The sequence below is a fragment of the Mesoplodon densirostris genome, chromosome 16 (assembly GCF_025265405.1).
Source record: "Mesoplodon densirostris isolate mMesDen1 chromosome 16, mMesDen1 primary haplotype, whole genome shotgun sequence".
NCBI lineage: Eukaryota > Metazoa > Chordata > Mammalia > Artiodactyla > Ziphiidae > Mesoplodon > Mesoplodon densirostris.
The window spans coordinates 64,852,690-64,876,108 of NC_082676.1; the positions used below are offsets into that span (position 1 = coordinate 64,852,690).

Sequence of the window (23,419 nt, forward strand, 5' to 3'; positions counted from 1 at the left end):
GGTTGGGGAACTAGATCCCACATTCATGCCACAACTAAGGAGCCCATGTGCCGCAACTAAGACCCGGTGCAGCCAAATAAATAAATATTTAAAAATTAAGTGTACAGTGGTCATCCTATTTACTTTTTATCCCCATCATAATTAATGCCCCCACCCACCCACTCACTGAGTGCAGAGACCCAGAACTGGTATCAATCTGCCACTTCTGAGGGTATTCTGCTCCGTTGACACTGGTGGGAACCACTCTTGACCGACAGGAACACATCCGTCCAGCAGGATGCCAACTGTGTTAAACTGGAAGGGCCACTTGCCCCCAGCTCCCTTCTCCCCTTGGATTCTCCTCCTGGTGGGTGGCACTGTCATCCCGGGCTGGGCAGGCCAGTCTTCCCTCAAACCCTGTCCCCCGAAAGAGACCACACATCACTGAGCCCTTCTCCGTCCCCTTCTAGCATCTCCCATCTCTCCTCCCTTTTCTCTCCCCCGGGCTGTGGTGGTGCCCTCACCGGCCTCTCCTCTCCCACTTGGGACCCCCTCCAGTCTGTTCTCAGGGCACCAGGGCAGTTTTGTAAAACGACACTGACCACATTCCTCCTCTGCATAAATCCGTCCCGACCTCCTACTACCCGTGATGAGCCTGGAACCCACCTGTGGCCTCAAGGCCCTGGGCCAGTAGCCTCTGCCAACCATTCCTGCCTCGTGGCCTTCCTGTCCTACTCCGTCTGGGCTCGCTCCTCCTAAGCCCGCCCTCTTCACCTTTCAGCTCCCTCCACGGGGCTTCCTCAGGCCCCTGTCATATGCTGAGGAGCTCCTGGTCCTCTCCTGGGCAGCCCTTAGCCCCAGATTTCATGGACTCATCAGCAGGAAGTCCTGTGTCTCCTGTCTACCTCTGGGAGGCTGGGGTTGTGACCTGTTTACCACTAGGTCCTGTGTACCCTGCTCTGGGCAGACATTAAGGTCCTCAAGAAGTGAAGGGGCAAGAAAGCAGCAGGACTGGGAGGGAGAGGGAGGGTGAATCTAGGTGAGGGATATGTGGTGTTCCCTGCATGTTCCTTCAACTTTTATGGGAGTTCGAAATGTTTCAAAATTTAAAAAATAAGAAAAGCTTAACACCTCCGGATCCAGTGTATGAGCTCCCTGCCTGGCTTGGCAGTGGCTTCCCACCCTCCTGGCAGATGACAGGCATCATAGGCCGCTTGAGCCCCCGGAGGGAGGTGCACCCTTCCTGTGCCCCCACCCAGCCTCCAGGGGCCACCTAGTCAACCAGGCCCCCTCACTGGGGACCCAAGTGCCACCCTCGCCCCAGGCTCCCATGGCAGCTGCAGAAGGGGTTGGTTGTGCCACAGCAAAATGCAGGGGAGTGGATGCCCGCGGTGACCCTGCCCAGGCCAGGACTGCCTGGAGTCCAGGCTGAGTGGCAGGGGTCGAGGCTGGCCAGCCCCTCTCCCCACCTCCTCTTCTCCATGCCTCCTCCACCACCAAATGTTAAACCAGAGCAAGCCCTCAGGAGGTGTCCTCAACTGACAGAACCAGCCCTCCAGGATGACTCAGAGCCTCAGGAAAGGAGAAATCTTGTGGGGGATGGGAATCTATTTAAATATAGAATTTAGACAAAAGAACTTTTCAAGTTATGGTTACAGAATATAATTGTTACAGACAACCATGCTGTAAAAATAACAGCAAAATGGAGAGTTGGGTGCTGCGGATGTGCTGCGTAACTCACTTTTCCCAAGAGGGAGTCAACAGATACTGATTAAATTTGGAAAATGTTTGAAAACATAAGTCCTCTAAACTCTACTTTTAAAAAATAATCCAGGGCCTCCCTGGTGGCGCAGTGGTTGAGAGTCCGCCTGCCGATGCAGGGGACACGGGTTCGTGCCCCGATCCCGGAGGATCCCACATGCCGCGGAGCGGCTGGGCCCGCGAGCCATGGCCGCGGGGCCTGTGTGTCCGGAGCCTGTGCTCCGCAACGGGAGAGGCGACAGCAGTGAGAGGCCCGCGTACAGCAAAAAAAAAAATAATAATAATCCATTTGGGCCTCCCTGGTGGCGCAGTGGTTGAGAGTCCGCCTGCCGATGCAGGGGATACGGGTTCGTGCCCCGGTCTGGGAGGATCCCATATGCCGCGGAGCGGCTGGGCCCGTGAGCCATGGCCGCTGAGCCTGCGCGTCTGGAGCCTGTGCTCCGCAATGGGAGGGGCCACAACAGTGAGAGGCCCGCGTACCGCAAAAAAAAAAAAAAAAATCCATTTCCTTTTGCCCAAAGGCAGTTTTCAAATGATAAGGACCACGTGGGCTGAAGCAACTTGAGGCCGATGCCTTTTCTCAGGGGACCCTGACTTATGGTTGAAGGAGGGGAACAGTGTTTCTCCATCTTTTCCTCCAGCAGCGCAGCACCCAGGGGACCTGAGGAGGGGCTCAGGCTCCCAGGAATCTCCCTCAGCCCCCAAACCACCCAGAAGGAACATGGCAGGGGCACAATACACTTCTGTCAGGCGTGTCCCCTCACACTGCAGGCTCACCTCCTCAGCAGAACCTTGGGCTGCTATGGACATCAGGGCCCCTGTGCACAGGGGCTGTCAGTCCTGTGTGGCTCCCTGGAGGAGGTGGCCTTTCTGAGCGTCCAGCAGGAAGAAGCAGGCTGAGGCCTCCTGGGAACTGGCCCTGGAAGGAGAGCCAGGGAGGGGCAGGATTGGCTCCCCAAGGGTTCAGGGCTGGACACCAAAGGCAGCAGAAAGTGGAAACCTCAGAGACTCCACCTAGTCTCTGAGTCAGTGGTCAGGTTTTCCAGGCTGAGGAGGCCCAGGGTGTGAGGCCCTGGGGGATGGAGGCCGCTGGAGAGCCCTCCTGGGCCTGAGAGATGGCCCAGGCCAGGACGTCCTGGAGCAGGGCCAGGTAAGGGCTGGTGGGGGTTGGGGAGGCCCAGGAGCAGGGGGGTGGGGATTGGAGCTGGGACCTCAAAGGACCCAGAATCATGGAATTTTAAAAACCTACCCATGGTGGGATCTAGTGTACAGCTTCTTTTATTCTTTTTAATTTTTTTTTCTGCTTACAAAAGTAAATTATGCTTGATCAGAAAAAGATTACAATGTTGAAAGTGAAAATCAGTCAGCGGCTGGGCCCCAGGCAGAAGCCCAGTGGAACGTGTAGAAGTTGCAGCCAAGTTCACTGACCCAGCCAGGACGCACCCTCGGTTGTCAGGGCTACGGGTCCTCCCTGGACACAATGGGGCCCATGGTGGACTCCTCCCCATCCACCAAGGGACTGGGGGCAGGCTGTCCTGACAACCTTCCGTCTTCTTTTCCGTCTGGAAGAGAAGGGGGTGGGTCAGGCTGTTGTCCAAGGAAAAGGGGGAAGGGGTGGGGTGCAAAACTGGGGGTCCCAGCTGCCAGAGCAGGGGCGGGGATTGCTGACTCCAGAGACATGTTCCCAAAGGCCACTGGCCCAGGGACACAGAGGCTGTTTCCAGGAAACTTTGGGCCAAATCTGGGCTGAGCATCAGGAAGCTGCTGCTCCCTCCCCGCTGCCTGGCCCAGGACGGGGCAGGTGGGGAGGGCTGTGGACAGGTCTGGAGGTAAAGACGGAGAGGCAGGTTGAGAGGTGTTGACTGCCCATGAGCACCTGCCCAGGGAAGCCCATGGGGCCGAGCTGCAGCCCTTGTTCAGCTCTTCATCTCTCCATCTGAGGAAGGGTGACTGTCCTGATTCTCACAAAGGTGCCATATGGGGTGGGGTCCATATGGCCCCAGAGCCTGCCTGATCTGAGAAGTGAGCAGAGGTCTCAGTTGGGGTAGAAATGGCCTGTCCCATCCAGCTCAGTTGGAAGAATGGGCTCTGAGCCAGAGGGGGCCCCCCCATCCTTTTCAGTGAGCTAGCTGGTGGCCTCAGGGTGGTGACTTGGCCCTTCTGAGCCCTGCCTCCACACAGGTTGTGAGGACAGAACCCTCTCTGCACTGGGCAGAGGCAGGTGGCCATGAGGAGGCACTTGGAGCAGAACAGGCTGGTGGAAGGGCTCAAGGGTGAACCAGGCCCACTGCAGAGGGGCCTCCAGGCTCCAGGGTCCCTGACTCCAGCAGGCGATGGAGCCTGAGGGGTCCCTCAGGTCCCCTGAGAACTCTAGGCCTGTGGCTGGGGATGCCCCCATTTCATGAAAAACACATAAGAGTAGACACGGAGAGAAATAGGCCCAGGGACACAGACATACAAGAACCCACACAAACTTACTCTCCTAGGCAAATACACACATAGGGAGACAGAACCTTAGAGAAACACACACACACACACACACACACACACACACACACACACACACACACACACACACACGGAGGCCTATAGACACGCAGAGATTCACACTGAGATAATGTAGACAGATGCACGCAGAAATGTTCACAGCACACACTCCCCTGAGCCAGCCGAGCCTGCTGTCCCCCTGGCTGCCCAGGTGACAGGAGACTTCGGCCCCAGGAAGGTCTTGCTCCCGCCCTGCTCACTGGGCTGGGGCCTCACCTGTGTCCAGCTTGCTGCGTTTTTGCTCAGGCTCCTGGGGGGCAGCCTCGATGGCCCGCTGAGCCTCGGGATGGATCTTGAGGAGGGCTTTGGCAAGGGTGGCGGGGCCAGGCACCCCCAGGGACATGATGCAGTGCACTCCTTTGCGCTTGGCCCCCGCTACTTTGGCACTGTCCTTGGAGGCCGTCAGCAGCACCAGTTTGGAGAACTTCCTGGGCTTCCTGGGGGCTGCGGGGACGACATCTGTGCCCGGCTCAGGGGACTCCGGGGAGGGCTCCTGGCCGGCCTTCACGCTCTCGCCCTCCTGCTCACTGGGCTCGGGCAGGGGCATTCTGGGACCGATGGCCTGGCCCCCAGGCCACGCTCAGGCCCCAGTAGATGGATTTCTCCTCCACCTCCCTGGAAGGAACCCAGCAGTTCAAGGGCTCCGTCCTAAGGCAGGAGGCAAAATCCCATCAGTGGAGATGCCCTTGGACCTGGGTTCAGGAAGAATCTGGGCTGGAGGTTGGGGCAGATGGGGTTGCCTCGGTGCCCCCGGGGAAGGACCTGAATGGAGCCAGAGAACCCTGGGCTGGTGCTTCTGCTCTCTTGGTAGCCTTGGGTCCGTCACCTCCCCCAGCCAAACCTCACTTTCCCATCTACAAAATGTGCCCAAAACAGGGCTCTCAAGGGGCTACTGGGGTGACCAAGGTGCTGACAGCTGTGAGTTACTAGGAATCCAGGCCCACAGGTGCTGAGCACGGGGTGAAGTGCTTCCACAGGTTTTGCATTTAACTTTCAGCCCCCATGTTATTGAAAGTTGATTTTCTCATTGACCCAGGTTACAGATGAGGACACTGAGGCACGCAGCCATGAAGGCAGAGCTGAGAGTCCAGTCGAGGTGGGTCCAGAGGCTGCCCTGCACAGCACCTGGGGTACCTTGTCCAGGATAACGGACACACATCTTCCTGAGCGCCAGTCTTCAGGGAAAAGTACTTTGGGGACATGAGCTCAGGTCACTGGTACTCCCAGAATGCCCGGTGCCCTTCACCCTGACACTGTCACCAGGAGCATGGGCTGGGCCCTGGGAGGCAGAGCTCTCCAGATTCACAACTAGATCCATCCCCATCCCAGGCCAGAGGCCCCAGGGCACCCCGTGCTAGGGGACGCCAGGGCCCCACGAGGGCAGCGACCTTGTGTCTGAGCTGGTGCTGGCTCTGCCTCAGCTGAGTGGGGACAGGGCTGTGGAGGTGTCCAGCGAATCCGTGGTCACTGAGGGCTCCCTGGCTTCTGGTCTGGAGAAGCAGAAAGGATGGATGACAGGGAATTCCCTGGTGGTCCAATGGTTAGGACTCTGCACTTTCATTGCTGGGGGCCCGGGCTCAATGCCTGGTCAGGGAACTAAGATCCCACAAGCCACATGGCATGGCCAAAAAAAAAAGAAAAAAGAAAAGAAAAAAATGGATGACAGGGGCAGTGCTGGCTTGGAGACCAGGGCTCTGGGGCATCAGTGTGGGCTAGCTGTTTTGTCTGTTGGGGGTGATTGGGTGGTGGGCAGATGGTGGGGTCTTTCTCAGTTTCCAGTTTAGCCCAGAAACAAGATTGCCGCCTTGGCAGACATCTCACCCTCCCTGTCCAGGACTCAGGCAGCACCAAGGCCCGTACACTCTTACTTGACCCCCTAGACCTGTTTCTTCAACCTGGCTTTCAGTTGTGTTTCTCTGGGCCCTTCCAATGCACCTGGCTTGAGGTGTCCATGTCCCGCACCCCAAAGTCTTCGAAGACCCCTTCATCCATGAGAGGAGCCTGAGGTGCAAGGCCAGTGCATGGTTGGGGTGCCTTGTCCCCTGCAAGCGCCCCTTCTCAGTCAACTAGACATGAAAGCAGAGACCTGACAACTAGACACGAAAGCAGAGACCTCCCAACTGCGACAGAGGAGGACCCCCACCTCCAGGGGGTGTAGCCTCAGGTAAATGCTTCCTGGTAGCAAGTCACCTGACGACAGGCACCCCTGGGATTGATGTCTCATTATCCCTCCTGTCCCTGGTCCAGCCCCTGGATAAGCCAACCCCTACTCCTCCCATGTGGTCCTTCCCAGCTCTGCCCATCCTGCCCCACAGGGCAGGCAACATGGTGGTACCTGGGACCTGTGGGGACATGGGGCCCAGCAGAAAAGACACTATCTCCCTCCCACCCGCAGAGAACCACTCTGGGCAGGAAAGGGTTATGGTGGGAAGCCCCACCCACAGGACCCTGCCCCCACACTCTGATTGGCCTGGTGCACAACCCTGGCCAGCAGCCCACACCTCTGTGGTCCAGGGATGAAACTCCAGGTGGTTGGATCCCTTTCCCACATCATATACAAATAATTAACTCTAAATGACCATAGACTTAATTATGAGAGCTAGTGATAAAACTCTTAAAAAAAAAAAGAAAAGAGTAAATCTTCCTGACCTTGGATTAGGCAAAGCTTTCGTCAGTATGACACTAAAAGTACAGGTAAGCAAAAAAGAAACACAAAAATTTGACTTCATCAAAATTTAAAACTTTTGTGAGTCAAAGGACACCATCAAGAGAATTAATAGGCAGCCCATAGGATGGGAGAACATTTTTGCAGATCTTACATCCGATAAGGGACTTGTATCTGGAATTTATAAAGAACACATAACTCAGTAATAAAAAGACAAATTACTCAATTTTTAAAATGGGCAAAGGATCTGAATAGGCCTTTCTCCAAAGAAAATATACAAGTGGCCAGTAAGCACAAGATGTTCAACATCATTAGTCATGAGGGAAATGCAGATCAAACTATAATGAGATACTACTTCACACTACTAGAATGGATCTAATAAAACAAAACAAAAAAAACAGACAATAACAAGTGTTGGTGAGGATGAGGAGAAAATGGAACCCTCACACACTGCTGGTGGGGATGTAAATAGTGCAGCCACTTTGGAAAACAGTCTGACGATTTCTCAAAAGGTTAAACATAGAATTATCATATGACCCAGCAATTCCACTCCTAGGTGTATCCCCAAGAGAAATGGCAACTGATGTCTACATAAAAATTTGTACATGAATATTTGCAGCAGCATTATTCATAGATGTCAAAAAGTGAAACAGCCCAAATATCCATCAACAGATAAATGAATAAATAAAATGTGATGTATCCACACAATGGAATATTATTTGATAATTTAAAAAATTCATGCCACGACATGGATGAACCTTGGAAAGATTAGCTAAGTGAAAGAAGCCAGTCATGAAATATCACATATTATACACTCCATTTCTATAAAATGACCTGGAGTCTATAGAAAATCTATAGAGTAGAAAAATCCATAGAGACAGAAAGTAGATTTGTGATTGTCTAGGGATGGGGGTGGGAGGGATGGGGACCAGAAGAGTGAGGAGTGAATACTAGTATGTATGGGGTTTCTGGGGTGATGAAAAAGTTCTAAAACTGATTGTGGTGATGGCTGCACAACTTGGTGAATTTACTAAAAGCCATTGAATTGTACATTGTGAGTGAGTGAATTGCATGGTATGTAAATTATCTCAATAAAACTTATGTATTGAGAAAAGAGAACTTAAGTCTATAATCAGTGGTTTCCCCACTTCATGATACCTAAGATCACCCAGAATTCTTATTAAAAATGCACAGTTCTGGACTCCTCCACCCCCAGACTTCTTTCTCAGTGGGTCTGGAGAGGGACCTGAGAATCTACTTTTTTTTTTTTTTTTTTTTTACCAGTACCCTATTTGATTCTGATACTTTGTGAAAAATGGATGATGCCATGGGCCTTCTGTTTAAGAAGTTTCTAATTTCTAGTTCATAGCTGAACTGTTTTTCTACCACTCCATGTACAGGGGTGGACAGTCCCTCAGGCTGGATCAGTCTGTTTTCTGGATTCATCCCTAACCTTCTAGCAATTTATTCTTGAGATGTGAATGGAAGAGTTGACAGGCAGCTATTTTAAGCCTAAAACATCTATTTTGAAAATTAAATTTTTACTCAATAAAAGTTCATTGAATTAACAGAATTTTTAGAAGTGAAGCAGAAATGAATTAAAAAGATCAAAAGGCTTAATAGTTTACCTTACTTCACTCACTTTACACCCTCCACCTGCATCCCCAGTTGGATGGTTTGATATTGCTATGGGTCTCCAGTCACCCATTTATCCTAACCAGCTGTCATGATATTGTAAGATGGCTCAGTGTAAACCCCAAACCACACAATGTTAAGAACTGGCAGGAGCCTCTTAGACACCTTGGGAGGCAGAATAATGCCTCCCCGCTGCCCATCGCCAAAGCTGTCTAGGTCCTGATCCCTGGAACCTGTAAATACGTTACCTTACATGGCAAAGGGGGAATTAAGTTTGCACATGGCATGAAGGTTACTAAACTAGGAGATTATTTTGGATTGTCCAGGTGGTTCCATCACAATCACAAGGATCCTAAAAAGCAGGAAATGCAGGTAGAAAAGTCAGAAAAAGCTGTGTGATGATGGAGGCAGGGTCAGCGAGAGGAGAGATTCGATGTTGCTGGCATTGAAGGTGGAGGGAGGGGGATATGAGCCAAGGAATGCTGGAGGCCTCTAGAAAAGACAAAGAAACAGACTGTCTCTCCTATAGTCCCCTGGAAGGGTTACAGCCCTGCCCACACCTTGATTTTAACCCAGTGAGGCCCATGTCAGACCTCTGACCTAACGCACTGCATGACTTTTACAAAGCTGTGTTGTTTTAATCCACTGAATTTGTGGTAATTTGTTATGGCAGCAGTAGGTAACTAATACGAGGTCCAATCCCTTGATGGTGAGGTTCTGAAAGCCAGGATCATGGGAATTACCTGGCGGTCCAGTGGTTAGAACTCCCCACTCTCACAGCCGAGGGCGCGGGTTCGATCCCTGATTGGGGAAATAATATCCCACAAATGGTGTGGCCAAAAAAAAAAAAAAAAAAACAAAGCCAGGATCATTGCCTGGCAACTGATGATGGATTAACAGAATTACCATTACCTTCATATGTATGGGAGAGAAATACCATTAATGTCCACCAACACCTGCATCCTCAGCTAAGAGGCCAACCCCTTACACTCTCTGGGCTGGTTTCACCTATGTAATGGGAGTAGTGGTGAACTTCGCAGGGGCTCTTAAGAGCAGGCAGGCAGGCAGGCAAGGGTGAAGTCTTCAAGTTACCAGTGATACTGACAGATGCCCCTTCTATAATCGCTGTCCCATGTGGTTCTTGGAGGGCTGCTGGTGGGATGATGGACCCACTTAGATATGCAGGTACACATCCTTACAGGGAGATTTTCAAAGCAGCAGTAAGACCCAGAATGGGTCAAGAACTGCTACTCTATAGTGGGCAGGGAACAGCTTCCCCAAAGTGGGAATTTCATGTAATGGCACCTCCTTTCCCCTAATCACCATGGCTTGGAATCTTAGTTACTTTTACTCCTCCCACTGTAATTTGTCCTTAGACCTGTCTATGCTGTACCCAAATGGCCCCTGCTCCCCGCCTCTCTCCTCTCGCATCATTACCGCCACCTCTTAAGCCTCCGGAGTGCCTCCCCCGCCCCAACATCTCAGACCTCCAACTGCCATCCCTGCGAGCATCTCTAGAGCCACAAGGATGGCACGGGACTGGGGATGGGTGCAGGGCGGGGGCAGTGCTGGGCGGGGCGGACACGGTCAAGGAAAGGCAAACCAATGTGGGGCTCCCTGACTTGGGGTGTGAGGGCTCAGTCCTGGGGTCGGGTGGGTTGGGGGAAGGACGAGCGAGGAGAAGAGCTGAATCGCTGGTGAAGGACAAGGAGGCGGCCTGAGCGCCGGAATGCAGAGCTGGGGGGCACCCCCCAGCATCAGCAGCCCTTGGGGATCCCCAGAGGAGCCCGGCAGGGACCCGAGACCCTCCCCGATCCGCTGGGGCCCGTCCTCACCGGGCACCGGCCGGGCGGCGACGGCAGCGGGGCCCTCCCTCTCCGGAGACCGAGCCGCGGCAGGTCCCTCAGCCTCCGTGCCTGGGGCCCCCGTCTGGGTTCGGGCAGTCACCTCAAGCTGGGGTCATGGAGCGAGCATGCGCAGCAGGGTTTGTGGCGGGGGGCCCATTCCTTGGGCTAACTCGATTTCTCCGGGTCTTCCCCTCGCGGGGCAGAACTGGCGGCCTGACCAATCCCGCGCGGGGGCGGAGCCAGAGCTCGCGAGGGGGCAGGACCATGCCGTTACTGGGCGGTGGCCCCCGGGGGGCGGAGCGTCAGCCTTCTAGTGGCCAGACTTTGAGTCTTGGGCGGGGCTCTCCCAGGACAAGGTGGGGTGGGTTTAACTGAGACCACCCGACCTCCCCCAGTGTTTGACCTCGGCTCCACGCAGAGGAAGTCACAGCATTTGTTTAAAGGCCTCGATCGTCTCAGTCGTTCTCCTGAGCGAGCAGAGGGAAGAACTTCCAGTATGCTCATCAAAGCTACTGATTCCGCTCCGCCCAGTATCCCTGAGGGCGCGGCATTTTTGCCATTGGTCCCTCCCCGACCCTCGGTCCAGCCCTCGCCATTGGTCCCTCCCTCGTTATTGGTGCTCTCCCCCGTCCCCCGTCACAGGTCCAGCCCTCGTCCATCATCCCGGCCTTCGCCCATCGGTCCAGCCCCCACTCACAGCACACAGTCACTGCACACTGATTCTCTGACCACCCTGGGCGGTGGAGACCGGGATTGCTCCCGCACGGGGAGCTGCGGGCCCTGGGGGCTGCTTTCCTGGACACTTGGCGGGTGGCGATCAGAGTGGCCCAGCATACTCCGAGCTGACACCCGCCCTGCCTCTCACCCGCCTCCCCTCCTGAACGGCGCCCCGGGCCCTCCGCTCACTGCGACCCTCCGCAGCCCTCCGCCCGCCCCCCTTCGCCCCTCTAGAGCCCCCAGTCTTCTAGCTGCGCGTCCTCACGTTGGCAGAGTGAAGACGCTACTGCTCTCTAGAAAACGCCACTCCCAGGACACCCCTCTTCTTCTCCTCCTTTCTCTTGCTCTAAAGCTGCTTCTGGGTTCCCAGCAGGTGCAGGTCCAGCTGCCATGAGGCCTGCCTGACCTGGACTTCGGGCATTTCCCACGTTCTCCGCATCTTCTGCATCCGCCGTGTCCTCCAGTTCTCCCGCGTTCTCCTGTATCCTCCTCCTCAAGTCCAGATATCAGCAGAACCTGCAACTGCCTCTACAAAGGCTCCTAGCTCCCTCCTCCCCCGCCTCACCCCGCCACCGCCGCCCTGGCTCTGCAGATCCCTGATCACCACCCTCGGTTCAGCAGCCACAGCTTCCACCGACCTCCAATCCTTTCTCCAGGGGCCAGGTCATTTCCTGGGTATTCTTCAGGGTCATTCAAAGGCCTTCATGAATTTATTTGCCATTATCTATTAATAATCCACTGACTACTGGTTGTTTCTAATTTTATTAAGTTATAAATATCTTTGTATCTAAATTCCTGACATCTGATTATCCCCTTTCTTGAAATTTCAAAAAATAGTCAAAGAAGGCAAATGTCTTAAGAGCTTTTTATTTTATTTTTGATAAGTTTTTTAAATTTTTATTTATTTATTTTTGTCTGCATTGGTTCTTTGTTGCTGCGCGTGGGCTTTCTCTAGTTGTTGCGAGCGGGGGCTACTCTTGGTTGTGGTGCGCAGGCTTCTCATTGCGGTGGCTTCTGTTGCAGAAGATGGGCTCTAGGCACATGGGCTTCAGTAGTTGTGGCACGAGAGCTCAGTAGTTGTGGCTCGCAAGCTCTAGAGCACAGGCACAGTAGTTGTGGCACACGGGCTTAGTTGCGGCATATGGGATCTTCCCGGACCAGGGATCAAACCCTTGTCCCCTGCATTGGCAGGTGGATTTTTAACCACTTTGCCACCAGGGAAGTCCATAAGAGCTTTTTAAACATGTTGCCAGATTGTCCCCAAGGAAGTGCACAAGCTTGGAGTCAGATGCCTGTGTTCAAATCCCAGCTCTGGCGTTAGCTAGCTGTGTGACAAGCAACTGCTTCCCCTGTCTCTCAGTTTTCTCTTCTGATAAATGGGTATAATAACATTACCCACCTCATGGAGTCATTGTGAGAATTCACAGAGTATTATCCTGTGGGTCGTGTGTTCTAACATTTATATTCTGTAGTCCAGCGGTTCTCAGGCTTTTTGGTCTCAGAACCCCTTTAAAGAGTGATTACATTCTTTAAATTATTGAGCAGCTGGAAGAGCTTTTGGTTATGTAGGTTACATCTGTCAATATTTACAATATCAGAAATTTAACCTGAGAATTTAAAATAGCAATAATAAATTCACTGCATAACTGTATCTTCAAACCAAAAATGAGTGAGAAGAGTGGCAATGTTCTACATTAAAAAAAAAGTCTGTTTGGGGACTTCCCTGGTGGTCCAGTGGTTAAGACTCCTCACTTCCACTGCAGGAGACACGGGTTCGATCCCTGGTCGCGGAACTAAGATCCCGCGTGGCATGGCCAAAAAAGAAAATAAAATCTATTTAATATCACGTTTGAGAAAAGACAGCTGGGTTCTCATATCTGTGTCTGCCTTCACTCTATCGGGATACGCTGCTTTGGTTGAAGTACGTGAAGAAAATTTAGCCTCACACATAAAAAACTGGAAAAGGAACGAATATTTTAATAGCCTTTTCAGATAATTGTAGATATTCTTCTTTGATACTACACCAACACTCAAAATATGGTAGTTTTTTGAAGGTTAGCTGCAACATGGAATCTGAGATGATATCAGTGAGCTTTTTGTGTTCTATTACATGAAAATCCATTGATCTGTCTTGCACTTTGAAAGGCTCTTTTACCCTCATGTGATTTCATAAATCATGTGTTGGTCTTTTCGAAAATATTTGTTCATTGACTTATACAGATCTTGCAAATGTTGACACATCTTATTATACAATATAAATGTATAACATTCATTAATACTGCCACCAATCTCAACACAAAAGTCTGGCAATATTGGGAAGCTGTGAAGCTAAAGGTGGCATACAAGTTTTCCAAAATTGTACTTTTTGCCAGAAGACTTAGAATTTTATCATTAGCAACAAATTCTGTCAGTTTGGTGTCACTGCCTTGATTCACACTAAGAGTCACCATTGCTTTTACATCATCAGTGCAAAGTCATCACAGTGAAAACGGCAAACATTGTCTCAGTATTACTATGAAAATAATCATGGACCTTCTGAAAAGGCTTTGGGAACCCCCAGGAACCACCAGAACACACCTTGAGAACAGCTGCACTTTCATTTTTCTATTAGCTTGTTCATCTTTTTCTTACTGATTTAAGAAACATTTTTATTGAACTCAGATTAACCCTAGTGTTCCACATGCAATGGAAATATTTTATTATTTACATTTGGTGGGGGAGGAGGTTGGGAAAATAGGTGTATGATAGGTGTGTGTGTTTATACATCTGAATCTTTATTTACTTATTTGTTTGTTTGTTTGTTTATTTTTTGGCAGCACCTCGCAGCTTGTGGGATCTTAGTTTCCCGACCAGGGATTGAGCCCGGGTCCTTGGCAGTGAAAGCACAGAGTCCTAACCACTGGACCACCAGGGAATTCCCTACACAGCTGCATCTAGTGGTCTTTTCCAGTTTGAGTTTCTCTGTTTTTTTAAATTATCCTAAGCAAGTTCTTCCCATACTTACTTGAATAACTACTGGATAGTTTCTGTATTAGTTTGTCAGAGATGCTGAACAACGTATCACAAACTGAGTGGCTTAAACAACAGAAAATTATTTTCTGGTAGTTCTGGAAGCCAGAAGTTTGAGATCAAGGTGTGGACTGGGTGGGCTCCTTCTGAGGGCTGGGAGGGAGAATCTGTTCCAGGCCTCTCTCCTTAGCTTCTAGATGCATTACCCTGATCTCTGCTTTGTCTGCACACAGTGTTCTCCCTGTGTGCATTTCCATGTTCAGATTTTCCCTTTTTAAAAGGACACCTGTCATTTGCGTTGTGTCCACCCTAATGACTTCACCTAACTCAATCATCTGCAAAGCCCCTGTTTCTAAACAAGGTCACATTCACAAGCACTGGGGATTAGGACTTAAACTTCTTTGGGTGGGGGGTGGGGACATAATTCAACTCATAGCACTTGCTTTTACTTTTTTCTAAAGGTTTGATAATTTCTCCCTTTCCACTTGATTCTCTCATGTTTTTGAATTTATTTTTTATATATATATTATCAAATCGTTTCAAAATACTGATACTGCTTAGGGACTTGTCTCTAATTTTAATTGATTGAAAATTAACTTTCTCATTGCCCCCCAAACCAGGGATCGAACCTGTGCCCCCTGCAGTGGAAGGTGGAAGCACGGAGTCTTAACCACTGCACTGCCAGGGAAGTCCCCTGGAATTTATTTATTCAACAAATGTGTGTTCAATAGCTACTATTTACTCGGCACTGTGAACTTGGGAACCTCAGTGAACAAAATAAAGATCCTGCTCTCCAGGAACCCATATTGTAGGGGCAATGGAGGAGACATAATGAAATAGATATAATAAGTGATCAAGTTATATAATTTGTTTAAAGTTATATACCTTGCTATATATCAATAGTTTGTGCTATCTGAGGGAATGTTTTGGATTATGGAAATGTTCCATTTCTCGATTGGGGCAGTGGTTATATTTGTATATGGCAAATGTATATTTCCAAAGGGAAATTTTTATCCTATGTCAACTGTATTTCAAGAAAATTGATTTTGTAAAAAGCGTTGTGAAAGAAAGAAGGAAGGGAGGGAGGGAGGGAGGAAGGAAGGAAGGAAGGAAGGAGATCGAAAGGGGACTTGCAATTAGTATTGTGATTTATGTTGGAATTCGGAGTGGAGTAAGGATGTCACACGCATTCTTCGGATAGCGGGCCATCTGCCGGTCATCGCTGAGGAATCCTTCCTGGCCCAAACGCCACCCTCCCCGCCACCCCCGCAGAAGGCAAGTTAGAGCCGATGCCCAGGTCTCAAAAGGGCCTGGGTGGGCATCCGGGGTCCACTGGGCCCGACGGCGTCCGCGTGCGCCCCCTCCCGGCCGCCAGAGCATCAGCCATACATTGTTCGCGGCGGGAAACGTGGGTGAGATCGTAATCCGCTCTCCACGTTGACCGAGGAAAAGCACAGAGGTCGTGTGCACAGAGCGAAGGGGTGTTTTGTCTGGGCTCCCCTCCCCCACCCCCCGTTACCGAATAACTAGAAGACCTTCTGTTTATCCTTCTGACATAGTTGTTTCATCGCAATTTCACTCCTTGGCCTATCCTGACGCGACACGGATTTAGCCTCAAGGCTTTTTGAATTATTGATAACAGTGAAACAAATATGACGTGACTCGGATGTCCATTTAATGATGACTGGATAAATAAATGTGGGCTACCCCTGCAATGCAATATTGTTCAGCCATAATAAGAGGCAAAATACAGATCTCTGCTACACCGCGAAGGAACCTGGGAGACCATACTCTGGTGAAAGAAGCCAGACACAAAAGGACAAATACTGCATGATTCCATTCATGTGAAATGCCCAGGACAGGCAAATCTATAGAGACAAAGTAGATTAGTGATTGCCGGTGGCTGGGAGATTTGGGGGGAAATGGGGAGTGACTGCTAAAAGGGGACTGGGTTTCTTTTGGGGTAATGACAATGTTCTGTGATTAGATAATGATGATGGTTGCACAGCGTTGTAAATATACTAAAAGCCACAAAATTGTACACTCTAAAATGGTGAATATCGGGAGTTCCCTGGTCGTCTAGTGGTTAGGATTCAGGGTTTTCACTGACGAGGGCCCATGTTCAGTCCCTGGCTGGGGAATTAAGATCCCACAAACCATGCGGCCAAAACAAACAAACAAACAAAGATAAAAAATGAAGGATCAAGAGGTGGCATATAGGGGCTTCCCTGGTGGCGCAGTGGTTAAGAATCCGCCTGCCAATGCAGGGGACACGGGTTCGAGCCCTGGTCCTGGAAGATCCCACATGCCATGGAGCAACTAAGCCCGCGTTCCACAACTACTGAAGCCTGTGTGCCTAGAGCCCGTGCTCCATAAGAGAAGCCACCGCAGTGAGAAGCCCGCGCACCGCAATGAAGAGTAGCCCCTGCTCGCCGCAACTAGAGAAAGCCCGCACGCAGCAACGAAGATCCAATGCAGCCAAAAATAAATAAAATTTTTTTTAAAAAAGTGGCATATATATTAAAACTGCTCCCTCAAGAATGGTTTGTATATCCATAATTTCAGTTACTTTATATAATTTCACTTTATTTTTTAAGATTTTGAACATCTTTATTGGAGTATAATTGCTTTACAATGGTGTTAGTTTCTGCTTTATAACAAAGTGAATCAGCTATACATATACATATATCCCCATATCTCCTCCCTCTTGTGTCTCCCTCCCACTCTCCCTATCCCACCTCTATAATTTCATTTTAAATACCAAAAAGTGAAACTAAAATATCTTTTGTTCCTTGATTCTAGACACGCATTCTCTGCCTATTTTCATAACCTCTTTCACATTAAAATCATTGTTTAAACAGTACTTGCAAAGATCACTGATATGTTTTGTACTGATCCTGCCCTCATTGGCATTAGTGGATACTGGCTTCACTGTCTGTACATTTTTCAATCAGATGGTGTAAGTGTTGAAGTGGCCTTTATATAGGTGAGGAAGGGATGTGTACTCCAGCGAGTGTACTATTGGAATCAAATTACAAATGTGCCCTATGCTTAGGCACATGTATCCACAGGAGATGGTGGTTCTTATTTCTAAAGTATGCAGTTTCAGTTTCAATCCTGGGATAAATATATCTTGAAACTTTATCTCTTTTTTTTTTTTTTTTTTTTCTGCTGTACGCGGGCCTCTCACCGCTGTGGCCCCTCCCGTTGCGGAGCACAGGCTCCGGACACACAGGCTCCGCGGCCATGGCTCGCGGGCCCAGCCGCTCCGCGGCACGTGGGATCCTCCGGGATCGGGGCACGAACCCGCGTCCCCTGCATCGGCAGGCGGACTCTCAACCACTGCGCCACCAGGGAGGCCCTCTCTTTTTTTTTTAGTAGCTTGAAAATTAAAAAATTTTTTTAAATTAATTAATTTATTTTTGGCTGCGTTGGGACTGTGTTGGGTCTTCGTTGCTGCGCGCGGGCTTTCCTGTAGTTGTGGCGAGCAGGGGCTACTCTTCGTTGCAGTGCAGGCTTCTCATTGCAGTGGCTTCTCTTGTGGAACACAGGCTCCAGGCGCACAGGCTTCAGTAGTTGTGGCACATGGGCTTAGTTGCTCCATGGCATGTGAGATCTTCCTGGACCAGGGCTCGAATCTGTGTCCCCTGCATTGGCAGGATGATTCTTAACCACTGGGACACCAGGGAAGTCCCTCCATGGTTCATATTTTTAAAATAAAGTAGAACTAATGAAAATTTGCATCATACATACATTTTAAATTACTAATGGCTGTACAAATATTCTAGATGGTTGTCACTGATTGGAGGAGGCTAAGGAGACATGACAGAGAAATACATTTGGAATCCTGGATTAGATCCTGGACCCGAGAAGGACATTAGTGGAAAATCTGGTGAAATTTGAGGGGTTTAGTTAATGGGATTGTATCAATGTTCTTTTCTATGGTTGATTACTATGGTTATGTAAGATGATAACATTAGGGAAAGCTGGGTGGAGGATATATGGGAAAACTATATAATTTTTTTCAGCTTTTCTTTAAATATAAGATTATTTCAAAAGACAAAGTTTTAAAAATTCTAGTTTGTGGTTAGAGAAATGTGTCTTCTCCACACTTTATTATAGAAATATACACATTTGTTATATGATCTCACTTGTGTATTAAAAAAATGTACAATTGTGTCCCCCGAAAGATGCATTCAAGTCTTAACCCCCAGTAGTTGTGAATGTGACCTTATCTGGAAATACGGTCTTTGCAGACGTAATAAGTTAAGGATATCAAGCGGAAATAATCATGGATTTAGGGTGGGCTCTAAATCCAATGACTGGTGTCTTTCTAAGAGCAAAGAAAGGGGATGGGGACACAGACACACAGAGAGACACAGGCAAGAAGGCCATGTGAAGATGGAGGCAGAGATTGGAGTGACGTGTCCATAAGCCAAGGAATGCTGGACCCACCAGAAGCTGGAAGAGGCAAGGAAGGATCCTCCCCTAGAACCTTCAGAGGGAGTGACAACCAGATTTTGGACTTCTGAACTCCAGAACTGAGAGAGAATAAAATTCTGTTGTTTTTAGACACACAGTTCATTGGCTGGAGCGGCGGCTGCGCGGGTCGCTATGCTGTGAGATCTGCGGGCGCTGGTAAATCGGGCCCAGGATGTAGAGCTGGCAAATCGGGCCCAGGATGTAGAGCTGGCCGTGCCTGACGGCGAGCCTGACGCGGAGTTGGGTGGGATAGAGAGTAACGGGCAGGAGTCGGGGGTGGTAGGCGAAGGAGGAGGCGGCAGCGAATCGCTTGTAAATGGCTCCGAAGCATGACCTGAAGCCTGAATTCCAGGAGGGTGAGTCTGAGCCCCTGGGGAAAAGGTATCTAACAGCGTGGAAGAGGGAGAGGGAGAATTATTGTAATAGGGGCGGGGCAGGCGCCGGCTATAGCAGCCCCCGCTCAGCCATTGGTGGGCGCAGCAGCGGACCCCTCCCCAAAGCGAGAAACTGTCAATGAGCCACAGGTAGTGGTCCCACTCAGCCACTGGTGGGCGCCACAGTGGGCCTCTCCTCTTCCTCTCTTCTCTATAAAAGGAGTCGGAATTTGGACTGAGGTAAAATGGGGTTCTTTTTTGTTTTTTGTTTTTTGAGATGCTAGTCTGCCATCTTCTGGGTCTGCTAGCTTTCTGATTCAAATTTTTATTCCTTGTTCCAAAAAAAAAAAAAAGAAAAGAAAAGACACACAGTTCGTGGTAGTTTATTGTGGCAGCCCCAGAGAACAGATACACCTACTTCGGATTGTCTTTGTACCAAAACATCCAGAGGGACAAGGTCCAATCCACCAGAAATGAGAACTGTAATTGGGGGCAATGGGACGGAAAGACTGTACTTTTACTTGACGTTTACTTTGTAAAATTTTCTCTTCTGTGTGGACGGTCTTATGAACTGAAAATGACTGAGGCAGTGAAGGCTGGAAAAGAGGTCACCAGGGGAAGGTGATGCTGGAGGTCCCACTGTCCCCTTTTGGGTCAAGGACCACAGGAAGGGGAAACCTCAGGGACCTACCTAGTGGCTGGTTTTCCAGGTAGAGGGGGCCCAGGAGTATGAGGTCCTGTGACATAACAAGAAATATACAGTAGGGCTTCCCTGGTGCTGCAATGGTTGAGAATCTGCCTGCCAGTGCAGTGGACACGGGTTCGATCCCTGGTCCGGGAAGATCCTGCACACCACGGAGCAACTAAGCCTGTGTGCCACGACTACTGAGCCTGCTCTCTAGAGCCCGCGAGCCAGAACTACTGAGCCCACGTACCACAACTACTGAAGCCCGCGCACCTAGAGCCCATGCTCCGCAACAAGAGGAACCACTGCAATGAGAAGCCCACGAACCACAGCGAAGAGTAGCCCCCACTCACAGCAACCAGAGAAAAGCCCACACGCAGCAATGAAGACCCAATGCAGCCAGAAACAATAAATAAATAAAATAAAATAATAAAATAAATTTATTTTTTTAAAAAAGAATTATACAGTATATTTGATCTCTGCCTGTGGTTCCGGACACAGAGCTCCCAAATCCCTTGAAATTTCCTGGGTGACAGGAGTGTCGTTTGTTCTAATGTGGTGGCTCTGGGTGGTTAGGTTCAGGATGGGGGCTGCCACCAGAAAGACCAAGGCTTGATTAGAAACTTAGAACTTTCAGCCCCATCCTCTGAGGAAGGAACAGGGGCTGGAGATTGAGTTAATGATCAGTCATGCCCATGTGATGAACCCTCCATACACATCCCTGAACTATGGGATTTGGAGAGCTTCTGGGTTGGTGAACACCCAGAGGTGCTGGGAGGGTGGTGCACCCAGAGAGGGCATGGAAGCTTCTCGCCCCTTCCCTCATACCTTGTCTAGTGCATCTCTTCCATCTGGCTGTTCCTCAGCCATGTCCTTCATGATAAACCTGTAACCATTTTTTTTTTTTTTTTTTTAGCCACGCTGTGCCCCTTTTGGGATTTTAATTCCCCAACCAGGGATTGAACCCGGGCTCTCGGCAGTGAAAGCATGGAGTCCTAACCACTGGACCTCCAGGGAATTCCCTTCCATTGTTAAAAAATTTGTTTTATTGAAATATATTTGATTTACAATGCTGTGTTAATTTCTGCTGTACAGCAAAGTGATTCAGTTATACATATATATTCTTTTTCATATTTTTTTACGTTATGGTTTATCACAGGGTATTAAATATAGTTCTCTGTGCTATACAGTAGGACCTTGTTGTTTATCCATTCCATATGTAATAGTTTGCATCTGCTAATCCCAAACTCCCACATTTTTTTCTTTTTTAATTGAGATTTAATTCACATGCCATAATATCCACCATGTTTTTTTTTTGTTTGTTTTGGTTTTTCTTGCGGTACACGGGCCTCTCACTGTTGTGGCCTCTCCCGTTGCGGAGCACCGGCTCTGGACGCACAGGCTCAGCGGCCATGACTCACGGGCCCAGCCGCTCCGCGGCATGTGGGATCCTCCCGGACTGGGGCACGAACCCGTATCCCCGGCATCGGCAGGCGGACTCTCAACCACTGTGCCACCAGGGAAGCCCCCACCATGTTTTTCCTTTAAACAATTTTACTTATTTATTTTTTTAAAGGAGCAGTCTTTTAAAAAATTAATTAATTAATTAATTTTTTGGCTGCATCGGGTCTTAGTTGCAGCACGCGGGCTCAGTAGTTGCAGCGCACAGACTTAGTTGTCCCACAGCATATGGGATCTTAGTTCCCTGACCAGAGATCAAACCTGTGTCCCCTGCAATGGAAGGCGGATTCTCTTTTTTTTTTTTTAATATAAATTTATTTATTTATTTATTTATGGCTGAGTTGGGTCTTCGTTGCTGCGCGCAGGCTTTCTCTAGTTGCAGCAAGTGGGGGCTACTCTTCGTTGTGGCGCGTGGGCTTCTCATTGCAGTGGCTTCTCTTTGTTGCGGAGCATGGGCTCTAGGCGCGCGGGCTTCAGTAGTTGTGGCACGTGGGCTCAGTAGCTGTGTCTCGCAGCTTCTAGAGTGCAGGCTCAGTAGTTGTGGCACACAGGCTTCATTGTTCCGCAGCATGTGGGAATATTCCAGGACCAGGGCTTGAACCCGTGTCCCCTGCATTGGCAGGCAGATTCTTAACCACTGCACCACCAGGGAAGTCCCAACAATTTTGTTTTATTTGTTTATTTTTCGGCCACACCTCGGGGCTGGCAGGATCTCAGTTCCCCAACCAGGAATTGAACCCCGGCCACGGCAGTGAAAGCGCCGAATCCTAACCACTAGACCACGAGGGAACTCCCTAAACCCGTATCTTAGTAAGGAAACTGTTTTCCTGGGTTCTGTGAGCCCTTCTGGCAAATTATTAAACCCAAGAAGGGGGTCATGGGAACACATGATCTGTAGCCAAGTCAGACAGAAGTTTGTGGGTAACCTGGGGACCCACTACCTGGGATTGGCATCTGAAGTGGGAGCAGTGTTATAGGACTGAGCCTTTAACATGTGGGGTCTGTGCTAAGTTCTGTCAGTGTCAGAATTAAGTCATAGAAATCTTAGGTGGTGTCCACAGGAAATTGGAAAATTGGCGGGTGTGGAAAATCCCACACATCTGGTGTGAGAAGTGTTGGTGTGTGACTGTGAGTGTATGAGAGGAAAAGCAGGGTGTTTTTCCCTTTTCAGGACCTCAGGGCACAGAGGCTCCATAGAGCCTTCCTGGTGCTGAGAGGTGGCCCAGGCCAGACAGCCCTGGTGAAGGGCCAGGTCGGGGCTGGTTGGGGATGGGGAGGGCCCGGGGCTGCTAGGGTTGGAGCTGGGCCTCAAAGGACCCAGAATCCTGGGATTTGGAGCCCACTTCTGGAAAAGAGTCAGGCACACACAGTAGGCACTGAATACATGTGCATTCAGTGAATTTTTATTTTTGCCCACAAGTTGACTTTGTTCATACCTCAATGGTAAAATGTTGCCTCACATCATTTCCATCCCTAGGAAGGTGGGCTCTCCTGTCTGTAGGGGGCTTGGAGAGGATTCTTGTCAATACATTTTAGGGTTCTTGTTCTTGTTCATTTTTATCTGCAAGAGAAGGGGGTGGGGTCAGGCAGGGCCCAGAACTGACCGTGGGAGGAGGACAATGGTGGCCAGTTGGGTGGGGCCGCCAGGCCAAGGCAGGGGGTCCCACTACCCTCTCACCACCTCACCTGTGCCTCCCCCAAACCATGCCCAGGCCTTCCTCTTACTCAGGCACTCCCTGACCCCTACCTCCGGCCACCCTGGGACCTCCCACGGTGCAAGCTCCGGCTTACTCTGCTCTTCATCCAGCTGTACAAAGCCATCCCGGCAATCATTATTATCGCAGTGGACCACACTGCCCACCCGGAGGCCATTAATTTCAGGGCCAGAGGAACCACTCTCTATATGGGGGGAAACGGGCAGGGTGACCCCACAGGATGGAGACAGTAAGGGGACTGTAGGGCTCAGAGTCCCAGGCTGACACGGGGGCAGGAACCAGAGAAAAGACAGGCACACTCCAGATGCCCCCTCCCCAGCTGAGCAGAAAGAATGGGCTCCAAGGTAGATGCCAGCCTTGCCCCACCCTCTGTAGTGACAATCTGGTGACCTCGGGGCAGTGACTTGGCCCCTCGGAGCTCTGTCTCCTCACAGCTCATGGAGATGGCACCCTCCACCCCCTGGGCTGGTGGGAGGAAGCAGGTGGACATATGGCGGCACCTGGGACAGGGCTGGCTGCAGGGAGTGCTTCCAGGTGAGCCA

The 23,419-nt window shown here is 50.1% G+C and overlaps 1 protein-coding gene across 2 annotated transcripts; it reads right to left on the minus strand.

The window, feature by feature from the left end:
- Positions 1–3,002: 3,002 nt before the first annotated feature.
- Positions 3,003–10,650, minus strand: FLYWCH2 (FLYWCH family member 2). 2 transcript variants are annotated; one of them, XM_060078956.1, is made up of 4 exons: positions 10,423–10,650; positions 5,676–5,777; positions 4,504–4,935; positions 3,003–3,302 (listed from the first exon to the last, which is right to left on the minus strand). In XM_060078956.1, exons 3-4 carry the CDS (start codon positions 4,832–4,834, stop codon positions 3,199–3,201), a joined length of 435 nt encoding a protein of 144 aa, XP_059934939.1. In that variant the 5' UTR covers positions 4,835–4,935; positions 5,676–5,777; positions 10,423–10,650; the 3' UTR covers positions 3,003–3,198. The 2 variants fall into 2 exon arrangements, with proteins under 2 accessions (XP_059934939.1, XP_059934940.1); XM_060078957.1 differs by lacking the exon at positions 5,676–5,777.
- Positions 10,651–23,419: the final 12,769 nt, after the last annotated feature.

Excerpts from the sequence above, each read along its gene's own strand:
- FLYWCH2 (XM_060078957.1), bottom strand. The coding sequence starts at position 4,834 with ATGCCCCTGCCCGAGCCCAGTGAGCAGGAGGGCGAGAGCGTGAAGGCC. Across the intron at positions 3,303-4,503 it reads ACGCAGCAAGCTGGACACAG|ACGGAAAAGAAGACGGAAGG; the intron begins GTGAGGCCCCAG and ends CTTCTCTTCCAG.